At 46.4% G+C, this 15713-nt stretch overlaps 2 protein-coding genes across 4 annotated transcripts in view; both read left to right on the plus strand.

Moving 5' to 3' along the window:
* Positions 1 to 15713, plus strand: part of LOC110305323 (CMRF35-like molecule 8) — a 34907-nt gene that overhangs the window by 4056 nt on the left and 15138 nt on the right. Inside the window, exons 1-2 of one of the 3 annotated variants that reach the window (XM_029483055.1) lie at positions 1870 to 2099; positions 2587 to 2925. The exons of 1 other annotated variant lie outside the window; for it this stretch is intronic. In XM_029483055.1, the coding sequence (XP_029338915.1) occupies positions 2039 to 2099; positions 2587 to 2925 (400 nt within the window). In that variant the 5' untranslated portion in view covers positions 1870 to 2038. Of the gene's footprint in view, positions 1 to 1869; positions 2100 to 2586; positions 2926 to 4067; positions 4177 to 15713 lie in introns of those variants that run through there. One more of the 3 variants, XM_021177244.2, reaches the window with a different exon arrangement.
* The window catches only part of LOC110305324 (CMRF35-like molecule 5), a 5735-nt gene continuing 1829 nt past the window's right edge, over positions 11808 to 15713 (plus strand). Inside the window, exons 1-3 of the mRNA XM_021177245.2 lie at positions 11808 to 11868; positions 13937 to 14278; positions 15354 to 15462. Of these exons, the coding sequence (XP_021032904.1) occupies positions 11829 to 11868; positions 13937 to 14278; positions 15354 to 15462 (491 nt within the window). The 5' untranslated portion in view covers positions 11808 to 11828. The remainder of the gene's footprint in view (positions 11869 to 13936; positions 14279 to 15353; positions 15463 to 15713) is intronic.

The raw sequence follows: 15713 nt of genomic DNA on the forward strand, positions 1-15713 counted from the left end.
ACCCCTAACCCCTGCTCATATATTCAAAAGCTTTGCCATCAGAGCACAACCACCCCTAACCCCTGCTCATATATTCAAAAGCTTTGCCATCAGAGAGGGGGACTGCTTGATAGGTTTTGAAGGATGAGGAGTTGTGGCCCTTTTTGGAGGAAGTGTATTACTGGGAGTGGGCTTAGAGGTTTCAAAAAGCTCACACAATTGATCATTTATCAATTCTCTCTCTGCACTGATCATTCTCTCCCTCTGACTTTCTCAGTCTCTCTCTCCTCCCGCTCATCTGTCATCTCTCCTCTCTTTCTCACCTCTCTCTGCCTTTCTCTCTCTGCCTGAAAATCAGGATGTCACTCTGCTGTCTCCAGGACCATACCTGCCATGTTTGCCACCATGCTGACCATGATAACAATGAACCAAGCCTCTGAAAGTGCAAGCCAGCCCTGGTTAAATGTTTTCTCTTATACTAGCTGCTGTGGTCATGGTGTGTCCTCACAGCAATAGACCAGTGATTAGACACAGATAGCAAGTGGTGATCATGCCTTAGAGTCCTGCAGTGAATACAAAAAGTGGTTTCTGAGCTCTTGTTGATCTGGTATTCTGTAGAGCATAAAGAAACAGTGGACATAGAAAAATGCAGGCAGATACCCTGATGGTCAATCAGTGAGAGGCAAGAAAATGACAGAGTGAGAGAACATCTGCATTCTGTGTTAGTAGGGAGAACATGTACATTCTGGGTCAATGGGGATTGGAAGTGAGTGTAATAAGGATTGTGCTCAGGATTGAACCCAGGAGAGTCCAAACCCAGCAAACCTTAAGTGTAAAGGTCTCCCCAAAATATCACCAAGCCTGCAGATATGGCTGTAGATCAGAGGGGTGGAGGTACCTCTATGGTCAGGTGGCTCACCAGGCTCTCAGACTCCCCCCTTTCCCTTCTTCCCCAACATGAAAGGGAAGTGGATGGCCAGCACTGGGAAACTGAGTCATCAGAAAGGAGAGGTCTGAGGTCATTCTTCCATTCTGCCACACAACACCTACCCCAAATCATGCCCATGTCTAGATATGGTGCCCAAAGACACAAGAAGACAGAGCTGCCATGCATGGTGGCTCCCATCTAGGTCTGGCATTCAAGGGATGGGAGATTTCTCTGAGTTGAAGGTTAGCTTCATCTAAATACTGCATTCGAGCCCAGGTTGGGCTGCAGTGTGAGATACTGTCTCAAATAATCAGGGCTGTGGATGCATCTTAGTTGGCAGAGAGCTCGTCTGGCATGCTTAGAGCCCTGGGTTCAATCCTGAGAACAGCATGGATGGGCTGTGGTGACAAACACCTTAAACTGCTGGACTCAGGAGTTGGAGGTAAGAGGATCAGTGCAAGGTCCTCCTTGGTTATAGAGGCCATCCTGGGCTAGAGATGCTGCCACAGACAAACAGCAACCCAAACAGAATAAGACAGAAGAAAAGAAAGCTGTGACCTACAGCTCTGTACCCTTTTGGAGGACACAGCACCCAGATAAACTCTGACTAAGGGATAAGGCCACAGCATGACCTTGACCAGCAGTATAAACCCAGAAACAGTTCTAGGGACGCCATGGACCAATAGTGCCCTATAATCTGAATTTTAGAAGGAGATGGTTCCTCTGTGGTCACAGAGCTAGAGCAACAAAAGGACAGCTTTGCAATCCACTCAGGAAGTGGTGTGTCACAGAGGGTGGATAACCTGACTGGAAATGGAAATGCTCCCCGGGGCTCTGGCAGGAGCAGGGAAGCCCTTGGGTAAGGGATAGGTGACAGATGGCACCCTCATTCCACAGCCGTGGTTGTCCCCACTTCTTCTGTCTGGTAGGAACCAAAGCCTCTGAGGCCTGGAACATCAACAGAGCCCTTCCTGCTACTGTTCATCTGGAGCCTCGCGTGAGAACCAGGGACCAGGAAGCAGAGGACAGAAAGGAGAACTAGGCAAGAGGACATTCTACTGTCTAGAATGAGACAGATCCTTCTCCAATCTGGGCCCTGATGTGGGCACAGGTGACAGCTGAGCTGAAGAAATGATTCCCAGAGTAATAAGATTGTGGCTNCCTTCAGCTCTGCTCCTCTCTCAGGTCCCAGGTGAGCATGGGGCAGATGTGTTGGGTGTAAGCTTTGAAAGGGGAACTCCTGCTGTAAGTCTGACAGGGCCATGGGAGGGGAGCAGGAGGGGGATGGGAAGAGAGGAGTGGGGAGAATGGAGAGGGAGAGGGAGAGGCCAGCACAAGCAGAAGGGTCTAGAGAGAATCAGGAGGGTAGGGCTGGAATTGGGTGGGGCCCAGGACCATCAGCATCTGTCCCCAGGTGCTGCCAGGTTTCTGTGCACAATACAGTAATACCTGAGGCAGATTCAGGAAAACTGGGAGGGTCACCTGTGACAGTCAGTGCCATAACCACAGAATCTCTATTTATTTTATAATCTATGACCTCAGTCCTGACTCCTGCTCTTACAAAGCCTGTCTCCTTTCTCACTGTTTCCTTGAGACAAGAGGGTTTTTAAGAACTGACCAAAGGGAGGACTTACTCCCATCCAGCTGTCAGTGTGCAGAATTGAGGTTTGTATTTTCAGGCTGTGTCCCACTGCATGGCCCCAGTACTGTCACAGGCACTGTGGGGGAATCGCTCAGTGTGTCGTGTCAATATGAGGAGAAATTCAAGACTAAGAACAAATTCTGGTGCAGAGTGTCACTGAAGGGACTGTGCAAAGATATTGTCAAGACCAGCAGCTCAGAAGAAGCTAGGAATGGCCGACTGACCATCAGGGACCATCCAGACAACCTCACCTTCACAGTGACCTTTGAGAGCCTCACCCTGGAGGATGCAGACACCTACCTGTGTGTGGTGGAATTACCATTTTTCCATAAGTTTTTCATGATTGAGTTGTCTGTGGTTCCAAGTGAGGACCCAGGTAAGTCCCCATAATGAGCACTATAGCATCAGGACAGCTGAAAGCGGCAGGAATTTCTGGAGGAGGAATCAGCTCAGAGCCTGGGAGCACATTATGTGTGATGAGGGGCAGATAGGGACAGAGCAACAGCCAGGGGGGCATCCTGGAGTAACTGCTTCTTGTAAGGGGGAAGGTGCTGGTCTGTCAGGGGACACGGGGCAGAGAGAGCAGAGTGTGGCCAGTGGACAGAGATCTGTATCCTGTGGGAGTGAGCCATGGAAACCAGTTCATGGGTGTTCTGGGGGCTGAGCAGAGGTCAGTAGGGGACAGATGGTGACAGTGGTTTGTTCAGAGGGAGCTTTCACTGGTGACATGCCAGCTTTGCAGTTAGCTGTCTCTGACAGCCTATGACTGAGGCTGAAGGGGAAGCAGACCTGGTGTGTGGTTTCGCCTCAGGACGGTTGGGGTGGCAGCTCTGTCATGTGTGCAAGTGATCAGCTGATTTAGGAGGATCCACACACACACACACACACACACACACACACACACACACACACGATCCTTCCTTTGGTGGGAAATCAGCCCAAAACCAACCCATCGGCTGCTGATCAGGGTGGTGTATGTCTGAGATCTTAGCACTCAGGAGGTGGAGGCAGGAAGATCACAAGTTCAGGACAGCCAGGGCTATAAACTCCATATCAAGACCCTGTCTCAAAAAGTAAAAGAAAGAAAAGGAAGGAATGAAGGAAAGGAGGAAGAAATGGGGAGGGGAGGGAGAAAGGGAGAGAGAAAAAGAAGGATGGAGGGAAGGAGGGAGGAAGAAAGGAGAAAGGGAGAGAGAAAAAGAAGGATGGAGGGAAGGAGGGAGGAAGAAAGGAAGGAAAGGAAAAGGAGGAAAGAAGGGAAGGAGGAAAGTAGGAAGGGAGGGAAGGAGGGAGGGAGGAAGGAAGAGAAGGAAGAAGAAGAAAGGGAGAGAGAAAGAGAGGAGGGAGGAAGAATGGAAGAGAGGAAAGAAAAAGAGGAAGGGAGGAAGGAAATGAGGAAGGAAGGGAATGAGGAAGAGAGGAAGGGAGGGTAAAAGGGAGGGAAGGAGGGAGGAAGGAAGGAGGAAGCCCTTAGATACAGGCAGACTAACTAGTTCTGATCTATAATTTCATCTCCAGGACCAACACTAGAGACACCTGTGGTGTCCACCAGTCTGTCTACCAAGGGTCCCCTCCAAGGATCCATCACAGAGGGCCGCCATGAGCATCATGATCCCCAGGGCTTGAGGTGAGGTGCCCTGGTTCCTGACCTGGAGGTGTCCACCTCAGCCTTGTTGTCCCATTAAGAGAAGGGCAGGGCTACCAGAAGTGTGAGGTTGGGGTAAGGCACCTTGGTTCCTGACTTGAATGTGAGCCTTCTCCTCACAGCAGCTCAAGTAGGTATCATGGCCACATGTTCATGTCATACCTGGCTGGCTAGAACTTCTTGTACCCTGGGTTGTAGTCCAGGTAAGGAGGCCCTAGGTCACTGACCACGCTGGGCCTGCCTACGCTGAAGGTAGGGAGAGTTCAGGCTGAGGAGGAACCCAGGGAGTCAGAAGAGGAGAGCAGAATGAAAAGGGCTGGTGACATCCTGTCAAGCATGGCTCAGTCCTTCCCAGAATGTGCCTTCAACATAGTAGGACCAACTTGAAATACCAGAGCTGCTGAGATAGAGACAGGAGGATGCCTGTGACTCGCTGACTAGCCATCCTACTTGGCAAGCTGCAGGCTAGTGAGAGATTGTGTCACAAACAAGATAGATGGGCCAGGTGTGGTGACTCACACCTTGAATCCCAGCACTTGGGAGGCAGAGGCAGGTTAAGCTCTAGGAGTTTGGGACCACCCTGGACTACATAGCAAGTTCCATACTAGCCAGCCCTGCATAGCAAGACTTGTCTCAGAACAAACACAAAGTGGTGACTCTTGAGAAATGACCAAGGTTACCCTCTGATCTCCACATTCATGAACACGCATGTGCACCTGCATACACACACATGAGGAAACACACATACACACAATTAACTATGTAAAATAATTAAGCCACTGGGTGTGGTGGCACAAGCCACCGAGTATTTGGGAGGCAAAGGCAGATGGATCTCTATGAGTTCAAGGACATCTGGGTCTATATAATGAGTTCCAGGACAGATAGGGCTACATAACATAAAGTAATTAATTAATTAATTAATTAATTAATGCCGCCCAGGAGAACATGGGAGAGGTCTAGTTAGAACAGAGTTTGGTGTGGGTTGGGAAGGTTGTTCCTGCCTGGTTAGAGGGTATAGGGGGAGAGGCCCGTGGGTTTGGTCTGAAGACAGCAGGTCAGACCCACAGTTCACGGCTACTTCTTGGGCTCTCTATTAATCACACTGGTCATTCCGGCAGTCCTTGTCCTTGTCCTGGAACAGATCTTTGTGGACACAGACCTGGGTAAGAGACAGCCACATAGCACAGGGCATTATTGTCACCTTCTGGGAAGTGAGCTTACTGTGACTCTGTCCCTTACAGGTCTCTTCTGAGCAGCCCCCACTTCTGGGTCCTGGTGTCTCTGGAGTTGCCCCTGTTCCTGAGCATGCTTGGTGCCGTCCTCTGGGTGAACAGGCCTCAGAGGTGGTCTGGGAGAAGCAGCCCTCGGCCCTGTTATGAGAACCAATGAAGTCTGTTGACATCGAGGTCCTGTCCCTGGACACAGATCCTCCGGTGGCTGAGGACAGCCAGTAAATACATATTTCTTGAGAATGCTCTGAGACTTTTAGAAGATTCTTTGTGGTGTATCAAACACATAAATGAATTTACCAAATAAATACCTATATATTTAAATGACTTCAGTCTAGATAGATGGCTCAAAGGTTAAGAGTACTGGCTACTCTTTTAGAGGTCCTGAGTTAGATTCCCAGTAACCACAAGGTGGCTCACAACCATCTGTAAAGAGCTCTGATGCCCTCTTCTGGCATGCAGGTGTCCATTCAGATGGAACACCCATATACATAATTAGCTAACTGATTTTGCTGACTTGGGCTTGTGCAGGTAACCACAGCTGCTGTGAGCTCATGATTGAGAGACAAGGCCACACACAGAACACAGCATTCAGGGCACTCTCCTCCTCTAACTCTGGCTCTGGAATTCTTTCTTCTCCCTCCCTGCCTTAGGGTGGGATGAGGGTGTTATATAGGGCCAAGTACTGGATGGTCACTTACACCACAGCAGAAGGAAGCATTTCCAATGGAGGGTAGTGCCAATTAAAGGTATAGAGGTAAATATTGAGAAGGCAATTTGACAGCTTATCCGGTAAATATGTACACATTCCATAAGAAATACTCATGACACTGTGCCCTCCAGATTCAGTCATAGAAGGTGGGCTATACTGATGATCTCTCTGTCTGATGGCACATCCCTGCTTCCCAGCCACCTTGATGACAACCTGAACCTAGCATTTCATACCTGTTAAGTTTAAGTCTTTGCCACATGCATGCTCATGGGCTGGCCAAGGGTGTATTGCTTAGCTTCCCTGTGTCTGATTTTTATATAAACAGAGTTATAATTTTTTTCTATATAGGGTCTTACTGTGGAAGCCTGGTCCAGAATTCACTATATAGACCAGATTGGATTTGAACTTATAGAAATTCATTTCCACCACCATACCAGACCCAGTGTTACTTTTTTCCAACACTGTTCTAGAGTAACCCCAAAGCCTGGCACATACAACAAGCATTCTGCCACACAGGTGCACCCCACTGTACCCTCCTATCTGCCTGCCTTCCAGTCTACCTGTTTCTTCCTTTTCTCCCTCCCTCCCTCCCTCCCTCCTTCCTTCCTTCCTTCCTTCCTTCCTTCCTTCCTTCCCTCTTTTCTTCCTTTTTCTTTGGTTAACAGAGTCTCTTACTATATAGCCCAGGCTAGTTTCCAACCCCAATCCTCCTGCCTCTGTCTCCCTGGTTCTGGGATTATAGGCATGTTCTACCATGCCCGGTAACATGCTTCATTTCTAAGCCTCATGACTTCATCATATAACATTGTGTCTCTGAGATTCACACAGCTGATTTGTTGACGTTCTAACCTGCATCCTGCTGTGCTGCCCTCTGGTTGGTTATGTAAGTGCCCTATGACATCGGGTTTTTTTATACTGCGGTTAAACACTTTAGAGCCTCTTTTCCCTTCTCTTCTCCCTCCGTCCCTCTTTCTCCTCTTCCACCCTCCCCTAGCCTGCTTTTGTTATAAAGTAAAACACAGGCTGGGATTACACATATCACCACGGCCTGCTTTTTATGTGAGTTCAGCTGATCTGCCTCAGACCCTCAAGCTTGTACAGCAAGCCCTCTTCACTGAACTACTTCCACCACCTTATTTATATATAATCAGATAGATACAAATAGTTATAGCCATAGATACAGATAGAGATAGACATATAGATCGAGACATACAGAAGGAGATATATCTTTTGATAAATGGCTTTTAATTGTACTGTAGCAAATGAGTCAGTATTTCTCCTGTGACTTATGCCTTTGGCTTTCAATTAAGACATTATTATACCAAGACAAGCACATGATCACAATCCCAGCATATGAGAGGTAGAGGCAGGAGAATCTGGAGTTTCATCCTCAGCTACATAGTAAATTCCAGGTCATCTTAGACTACATACAACTCGGCCTCAAATATCAGTTAGGAGCTGGAGAGCAGGCTCAGCAGTTACAAGCTGCTCATCCAGGTTTGCACCACACAGCAGCTCACAGTGGTCTCTGACTCCATTTCTAGGGGATCCAACTTCCTCTTCTGCTCTGTCTGAGCTCTGCCAGGTGCAATATCATGCATGGAGACACAAACACTCAGGCACATAAAAATGAACAGGGATATTTTCAAAGAAAATAAGCAACCTAAGATGAAGAGGAAGAGGAGACTAGTAATAACAGCAGGAATAAGAGAAATGAGACCCTAAACATTAAATTGTTTTCCTCTATTGTAAACATTTTTGTTTTCAACTCCTCGCATTTTATTTTTAATGATTATTGAGTATAGTTATGAAGTGTGTGTGTGCTTGCATGCCACAGTTCATGCAGACCTTCGTGGAATCCGTTCTCTCCTTCCACATTCACGTGAGTTTTGAGCACTGAATTCAGGCCACCCATCCTGTGGAGCATCATCAACCACTGATCCAGCATGGTTCACACTGGTGCACTGCGGTCTGCTAGCTAGAGCTGTACTCTCGGGTCTTGGTGCACGGCTCTCTTCTTAGGTATCAGTAAGTGTCCATCAGCACTGGCTAGGTCCTCTGCTGCTCACATCTTAGGACGAGCCAATCAGTTCCTAAAAGGAAAATCAAGTATGGGCTGTAGAGAGGATGGTTCAATGGAGAGCAGTGGCTGATCAGGCAGAGCTGCTGAGTTCAGATCTCAGCACCCACCCCGGATGTCGCACAACCCAAGTCAAGGGATCAACTCCCCTTCAGCCTCTGTAAGCACTGCATTTATATGGTGCACAGACAGACAGACAGACAATACACTCACACATGAAGAATAAAATTAAACTTTTAAAAAAGAAAGAGAGGTTCTCTGAAAAGTGCACGCTGGGGCTTTGAGTTGAGCACATGTGTCAGTCGGTGTTTCTGTGGTTGTGAGGAGACACCACGACCAAAAGCAGCTCTGGGAGGAAAAGGTTTACTTGGTTGTTCCATCCACATCTCAGGTCAGCATCCAAAGCATTCAATACTGGAAGTCTGACAGGGCAGGGACCCGGGGGCAGGATCTGATGCAGAGGCCATGGGGGGCTGTCGCTTACTCTTCTGCTGTTCTGGCTTGATTAGGCTGTTGTCTTATAGAACCCAGGAGCACCAGCTCAGACCTGAAATGTGCTGGTCCCTCCCCCAAAAATCACTAAGGAAATGCCCTTTGCGTTTCTATCTGATGGAGGAGATTTAGTTGTTTGTTTGTTGTAGGTTTGCTTTTTTTTTTTTTAAGAGTCTCTCCATGTAGTCCTGGTAGCTGTCCTAGAACTCACCAAGATCCACCGGCCTCTGCCTCCTTAGTGCTGACATCAAAGATCTGTACCACTCTGCTGACATGGAAATGTTTCTCAACTGAGATTTCCTTCCCTCAGATGACTCTAGCTTTGGCCAAGTGGGCATAAAACCCAGGCAGCACAGAGCATCAAATGTATTGCTAGGATAATGTTTGAGTTAGCGTTTTCCGGCTGTGAACAGACACCATGGCCAAGGCAACTCTTACAAGGACAACATTTCTTTGGAGCTGGCTTACAGATTGAGAGGTTCGGTCCATTACCATCAATGTGGGAGCATGGCAGCATCCAGGCAGGCATGGTACAGGAGGAGCTGAGGGTTCTACATCTTCATCTGAAGGCTGCTAACAGAATACTGGCTTCTCATGAGCTAAAATGAGTGTCATGTTTCCCACACTCACAGTGACACACCTACTCCAACAGGGCCAAACCTTCTTACAGTGCACTGTCTGGTCCAAGCTTATACAAACCATCACAGATAACTTCCTTATCTATGAACATGAACTATAACCCCAATTATTTGGAAACTGTGAAAATATCTTGTAAGGTTTGGAGAGATGGGTCAGCTTCACTTTGAAGCCTGGTCTCCTGAGGTCAGTGTCCAGGACTTACGGTGGAAGCAGAGGACCAACTCCCAGAAGTTGTCCTCCAACTCCCATGTGCAATCTGTACTGCACCCCACACTCACAAACACATCACACAGCATACATGGTCCCAAGAAAGAAAACTTAAAGCAAACAATAAAAAGTTCCTTAATAAATTATTTCCTCTTTAGAACCTGTTTATGTGTTTCTTAAATTTGTTTTGAATGAATTATATTTTTAATTTGAGATGTTTAAAAGATTTGTTTTATTATAATTGTGTGTGTGTGTTGCTGTGACACAGAAACACATGTACTTGTATGTGAAATGCCCCTGGATAACGGAATAGGGTGATGGATCTCCCAGAGCTGAAGTCACAGGTGGTTGTGAGCCATCACTCGTGGGTTTGGAACCACACTTGGTCCTCTGACAGAGCAGTATGCACTCTGTCACTGAGCTGTTTCTCCAGTCCCTGACTTTATGGTTAATTATCTATATGTGTGTATGACTGTGTGTGTGTATACGCACGTGGATGCAGTTGTCTGTGAAGATCAGAGGTGGCTCTTATCCATAAGCCACCTCTCTAGCTCCTTAAATTTATTTAATTACATGTTTATAACTTAATACATAATACATCTGGAGGTGTGGCTCAATGGTAGCATGCTTGTCTACTCTGACTAAAACACTGGATTTGATCTCAGTCCACACAAAAAAGGAAGATTTTATTATTAAATGATATTTTGTGTTGGTGGCTTAGGTGGTGTGTGTGTGTGTGTGTGTGTGTGTGTGTGTGTGTGTGTTGGGTTGTATGTGTGTGTTAGGTAATGTATGTATATGTGTGTATTTTTGTGGTGTGTGTATGTGTGTGTGTGTGTATGTGAAATGGGTTATGTGTATGTGTGGGTGAGGTGAGTTATATGTGTATGTATGGGTGTGTGTATGAGGTAGGTTGTGTGTGTGGTGGGTTATATGTGTGTATGTGTATTTGTGTTTATATGTGTGCTGTGTATATTTGTATGGTGTATGTAGTGTGTATTGTGTATGTGTGTGTTGTTTCTCTGTATATGTGTGTGGTCTGTGTGTATATGTGTGTTGTGTATATGTGGTGTGTGTGTTCACGGACATGTGTACAACATGCGTGTGTGTATGTGCACGTGTGTGGCTCTGTGTGTGGACACACATATGTGCACGTGCATGAGTGCATGCATGCATTTGTGTGCATGTGTGCATATGTGTGTGTGCATTCATGTGTTCATAGATTCTCCTGTATGCACATTTATATGTGTGTGTATGTGCATATGTATGTGTTTGTAAAATTTCTCCCATAAAAATTTGATACCAGAGATACAGTGTACCTATATCTACATATCTACACTTGCAATTGGTCCTCTGGATTTAAACCAACTGCAGATTCCCACAACTTGGGAGGCTGACACTGGAGGGCGAGATCTTGAAGGTAGTTTGGGTAGCACAGCAAAACTCTGTCTTATAGAAACAGAACCAGGGCTTGTGGATTCAGGTCAGTGGGTAGAATGCTTGCTCAGCATTCATGAAACCTTGGTATCAGGCTTCAGAGTCTCATAAAACAGAGCATGCTGGGGAATGTCCGTAACGCTAGCACTTTGATGTGGGAAAAAGGAAAATGAGAAGCTCAAGGCCAGCTTGGGCTCCATGAGACTTTGCTTAAAACCCACACTCTCCCTCCTTCACTGAGCCAATGCCTGTGGCCCTAGTAGCCATTGTGGCAGGTGCCCCTTTGCCACAGAAATCCCTGCTGTGAAGTCCATAGCTAGATAAATTCCTGCTGCCCCAGGCTGAACCTTCAGTAATGCCCTCTGCCACCCAGGGCTTAGCCTAGGCTACTGCCATGGGCTTAGCCTGGGCTGCCTTGTACACCCTTGCTACTACAGTCACCATGCCTTTGGTTGCTCTCCTCTCCCATGATCCCCTGCAGCTCAGTTACTTCCTAGGTGAGGGCTTTGCTGTATCCCATCCTTTGTGTCTGTCTCTGCCGACCTGTGTGTCTGCATCTCTCCTCCTGATTCACATCTGTCTTTCAAGTTCATGTGTCCCATTGCATCTACTCATTAGAGGAGGTTCCCTGTTCACCTGGCTGTCCCTCATATGCAGTGACTTGGTTGTCTCAAAGACTGACATCATCTACTTCCTGTATGCAAAATTGAGAAATTTTGTCAAGGGAGTTACTGAGAGACGTGAACGAGAGAGACCTAAAGGAAACTCAAGCTGAGCTGCAAGTCCTCACAGGGTGCTGTCGTCTGTCATCAACAAGGACAGGAGAGGAGACAAGACCATGTGGCAGTTCCCTTCTCTGCTCTTCCTCTTCCTCCCAGGTAAGTAGCAGGGGCTTTAGACACTTCCATGTCAGTGGTGAGGGCGACCCAGACTGTCTGCTCTGGGTTAGGGAACCTGGCTGATCCATTCACCAGCTGCTTACCCCTAAAATAAAAGGCAAGTTTTTGGGCATCTTGTGGATGCTGTGGATAATGCAGTAAAACCAAAACCAAAAGCAATTTAAAAAACAAAAAGAAAAGGCAAACCTTTAAGAGGCTGTTTCTCCACCCTAGCTGCTCCACAAAAGCCGATGCGTGAGTGGATGAACTAATTCTTACAAAATGTATTTTCAGTTTCATGTTTGGCACATGCAGTCTAGGATGCCCCTGAACTTGTGATCCTCCGGACTCTATCCTCTGAGTGCTGGGATTTCTAGCATGCAGCTCCATCTCCCGTTCCGATGTGAGCTTTAGCTGACACAGTAATGAATTCTTACAGGGGCTGGACATGGTGGTGATCGCCTTTAATGCCAGCACTCAGACAGCAGAGGTGGGTGAATCCTTGTGGGCTCAAGCCCAGGCTGGTCCCCATTATGAGACTCTGTTTTAAAAAGGAAAAAGCCTGATGGAGTACAATATGGCTTTTGCACATGTATGTACAGGAAGTAACGGTCAGATCAAGGTAGTTGTGCTATTATCAAAGCCACTTGTCATTTCCTTATAATCTCGTCTATGAGGTTTTTGAAATATTCAGTTGTCAGCCCTATTTTTCATCTGTCTCATATAACATTATAAGTTATCATTCTCTTCGAATGACAGACAGCCCTGTGTCCTAACAACTCTCCCTCTACACAGTAAGCCTTCTTCTGTGTTCCCTAATACCCTTCCCAGACTTATAACCCCTATTCTGTTTTCTACTTTTTGAGGATGACTTTTGTTCTTTTGAGAAAAAACAATGTGTCTCTGTCATAAATGTATAAATGGTTGTGTGTATGTGTGTGTGTGTGCCCGCGGGCATGCATGCACATGTGCATGTGCTCTCAGGTACACACATGGGTGCACACATACAGGTAGAGGCCACAGATTGACACTGGGCATCTTTATCACACTCTACATTTTCTGACACACCAGATAAGGGCATCAGATCGCATAACAGATGGTTGTGAGCCACCATGTGGTTGCTGGGAATTGAACTCAGGACCTCTGGAAGAGCAGTCAGTGCTCTTAACCACTGAGCAATCTCTCCACCACCTATGGTTTTCCTTAAAGAATTTTACTTATGTATTTTACATAAGTGAGTTCTCTGTCTTCATTAACAGCAGAAGAGGGCATCAGATCTCACTATAGATAGCTGTAAGCCACCATGTGTCTCCTAGGGAGTGAATTCAGGACCTCTGGAAGAGCAGCCTGTGGTCCTAACCACTGAACCATCTCTCCAGAGCCTCCTTTATCATTAAGCAGGTATTTGGTATTTGTTGCTTGTGCATGCTGTGTAAGAACCTCACCAACAGTGCTGCATCCTCAGACCTTTCCAGGAGCTATGGGACTCAGATTCCATGGATCTGAAGGACAGCACAGGGTCTGCGTGCTGTGGGCTCTGCACCACAGGGAGGTCAGACTGTTTGGTGTCATTTTGGTCAGCCTACAAGGCATTCCTTCCAGAGACTGCTCAAACTACTAAAAATGGCTTCTGTGTGGCCATGGGAAGTGGCTTCTACAGACGAACCTCCAGAGAATCATGGATACTGAAATGAAGATAGGATCAATCCCTCAGACACGGACTTCTGACACTCCTCCACTCCAGCTATGATTGTCATTGTCACCATTTTATCTTCTGAGAGCTGTAACTGGGTTCTTCAGCATTTTTTGGTTTTGATTTTCTTTTTCTTTTTCCTTTTCTCTTTCCTTTCTTTCTTTCTTTCTTTCTTTCTTTCTTTCTTTCTTTCTTTCTTTCTTATTTTTCTTTTCTTTTGAGGCTTCAACCAATAGGATAACAATGCTGACCTGTCTTGGGAAATGGGAAGCCCATCACTGGTTGTTTGTTATTCACCTCACGAACTCTACTTGGCACCGTAGAATTCTGCCCTTGGAGGAGGAGATCAGTGGTCCATATGTTTTTGTTTTCTAGGAAGCTGCACTGCTCAGGATTCAGTCACAGGTCCAGAGGAGGTGAGTGGTCAGGAGCAGGGCTCCTTGACAGTGCAGTGCCAATATACTTCAGGCTGGAAGGATTACAAGAAGTATTGGTGCCGAAGAGATGGTTTGAGATCATGTGAGATTCTCATTGAAACTGATAAATCAGAGCTGTTCGTGAAGGAGAACCGTGTGTCCATCAGGGATGACCAGACAGCCTTCATCTTCACGGTGACCATGGAGGATCTGAGGATGAGTGATGCTGGCATTTACTGGTGTGGAATTGTCACAGCTGAACTTGACTCTATGTTTATAGTTAATGTGAACATTAACCCAGGTAAGAAAAAAAATTCCAGAAAATCCTGATAGGGGTGAGGCCTAATCATCGACCCTTGCAAAAGTCTTACTAGAAAAGATAGATTGAATATACTCTATTTGTCCTGTTTTCTCCAAGAAAGAGGGTGAGGTGGGGAACCTTTGTCTTCTTGTATGCCTGTCTTAGATATTCTCAGTTCTACAGATCAGGGAATTGGACTCAGAATCCCATGTGTGCTAGCCAAGCACTTTGCCACTGAGCTAAAGTCTCTTCCTGAGACCCCGCTGCCCCCTTTAACATAACAGAAAGGAAGCTGCAGAACCTTTAATCCTGGGCAAGATTGAGTAACAAGGATGAGGTTTATCAGTTGCTTTAAACAACTACAACAAAGAAAAAGACAAAATTGGAGCTGGGGAGATGGCTCAGTGATTAAGAGCTCTTCCAGAGAACTCTTTCAGTATTTCTGAATATGGCACACCAGGCAGTAATGAATATGCTCTGAAAGAAGCAAGGTTTTTGTTTGTTTGCTTGTTTGTTTGTTTGTTTTGTTTTGTTTTTGTTTGTTTGTTTTTTGTTTGTTTTTTGAGACAGGGTTTCTCTTTGTAAGCCCTGGCTGTCCTGGAACTCACTCTGTAAACAAGGCTGGCCTCAAACTCAGAAATCCACCTGCCTCTGCTTCCCAAGTGCTGGAATCAAAGGTGTGCGCCACCACTGCCCGGCACAGGAAGCAAGTTTTAATGGGAAGTTCTTTCTTTTCTCCACACATCATCTTTCCTTAGGAAAGAATTCAAGTGTTAGGCCTGGTGGCACACACTTTTAATCCCAGGACTAGGGAGGCAGAGGTAGAGAGATCTCTGAGTTTGAGGCCAGCCTGGCCTACAGAGTGAGTCCCAAATGATATGGGACTACACAGAGAAACTTTGTCTCCAAAAATAAATAAAGGAAAGAAGGAAAGAAGGAAGGAAGGAAGGAAGGAAGGAAGTTTTTAATGGTGGTTGGGAACCGAGCCCCTTAATTCCTAGTGGAAAGAACTTAACACCATACTAGAGCTGTACTATGCACAGGAGGACTAAACCATGATCTCTTGTATCTTTAGCCCCAGAAAGTTCAACTATGACCACCGTAGCCACAAATCTGACAGCCACACCAACAACCGTCGAGAACACTGGCAAGGAACAAGTGACTCAGAACAGCTCCCACATCAGGTAAACAAAGCTGCACCCTGGCAGCTCCTTCCCACTGGACTGACCCTGAGGTCTCTCCTCAGGAGGGCCTCCTGATAGAAGATAAGTGCCCAGGAATCCTGGGATTCAGGAAAACTAATTATATCTTGACAAGTATATTCCAAGTGTTGTTTAACATGGCTATATTCATTTATCTGAATACCAAATTGATGTGTCCATATTTTAAATTTATTTGCTAACCTCAGTACCTATCCTGTAGAAACACTAGGGCT

The sequence above is a fragment of the Mus caroli genome, chromosome 11 (assembly GCF_900094665.2).
Source record: "Mus caroli chromosome 11, CAROLI_EIJ_v1.1, whole genome shotgun sequence".
Taxonomy (NCBI): Eukaryota; Metazoa; Chordata; class Mammalia; order Rodentia; family Muridae; genus Mus; species Mus caroli.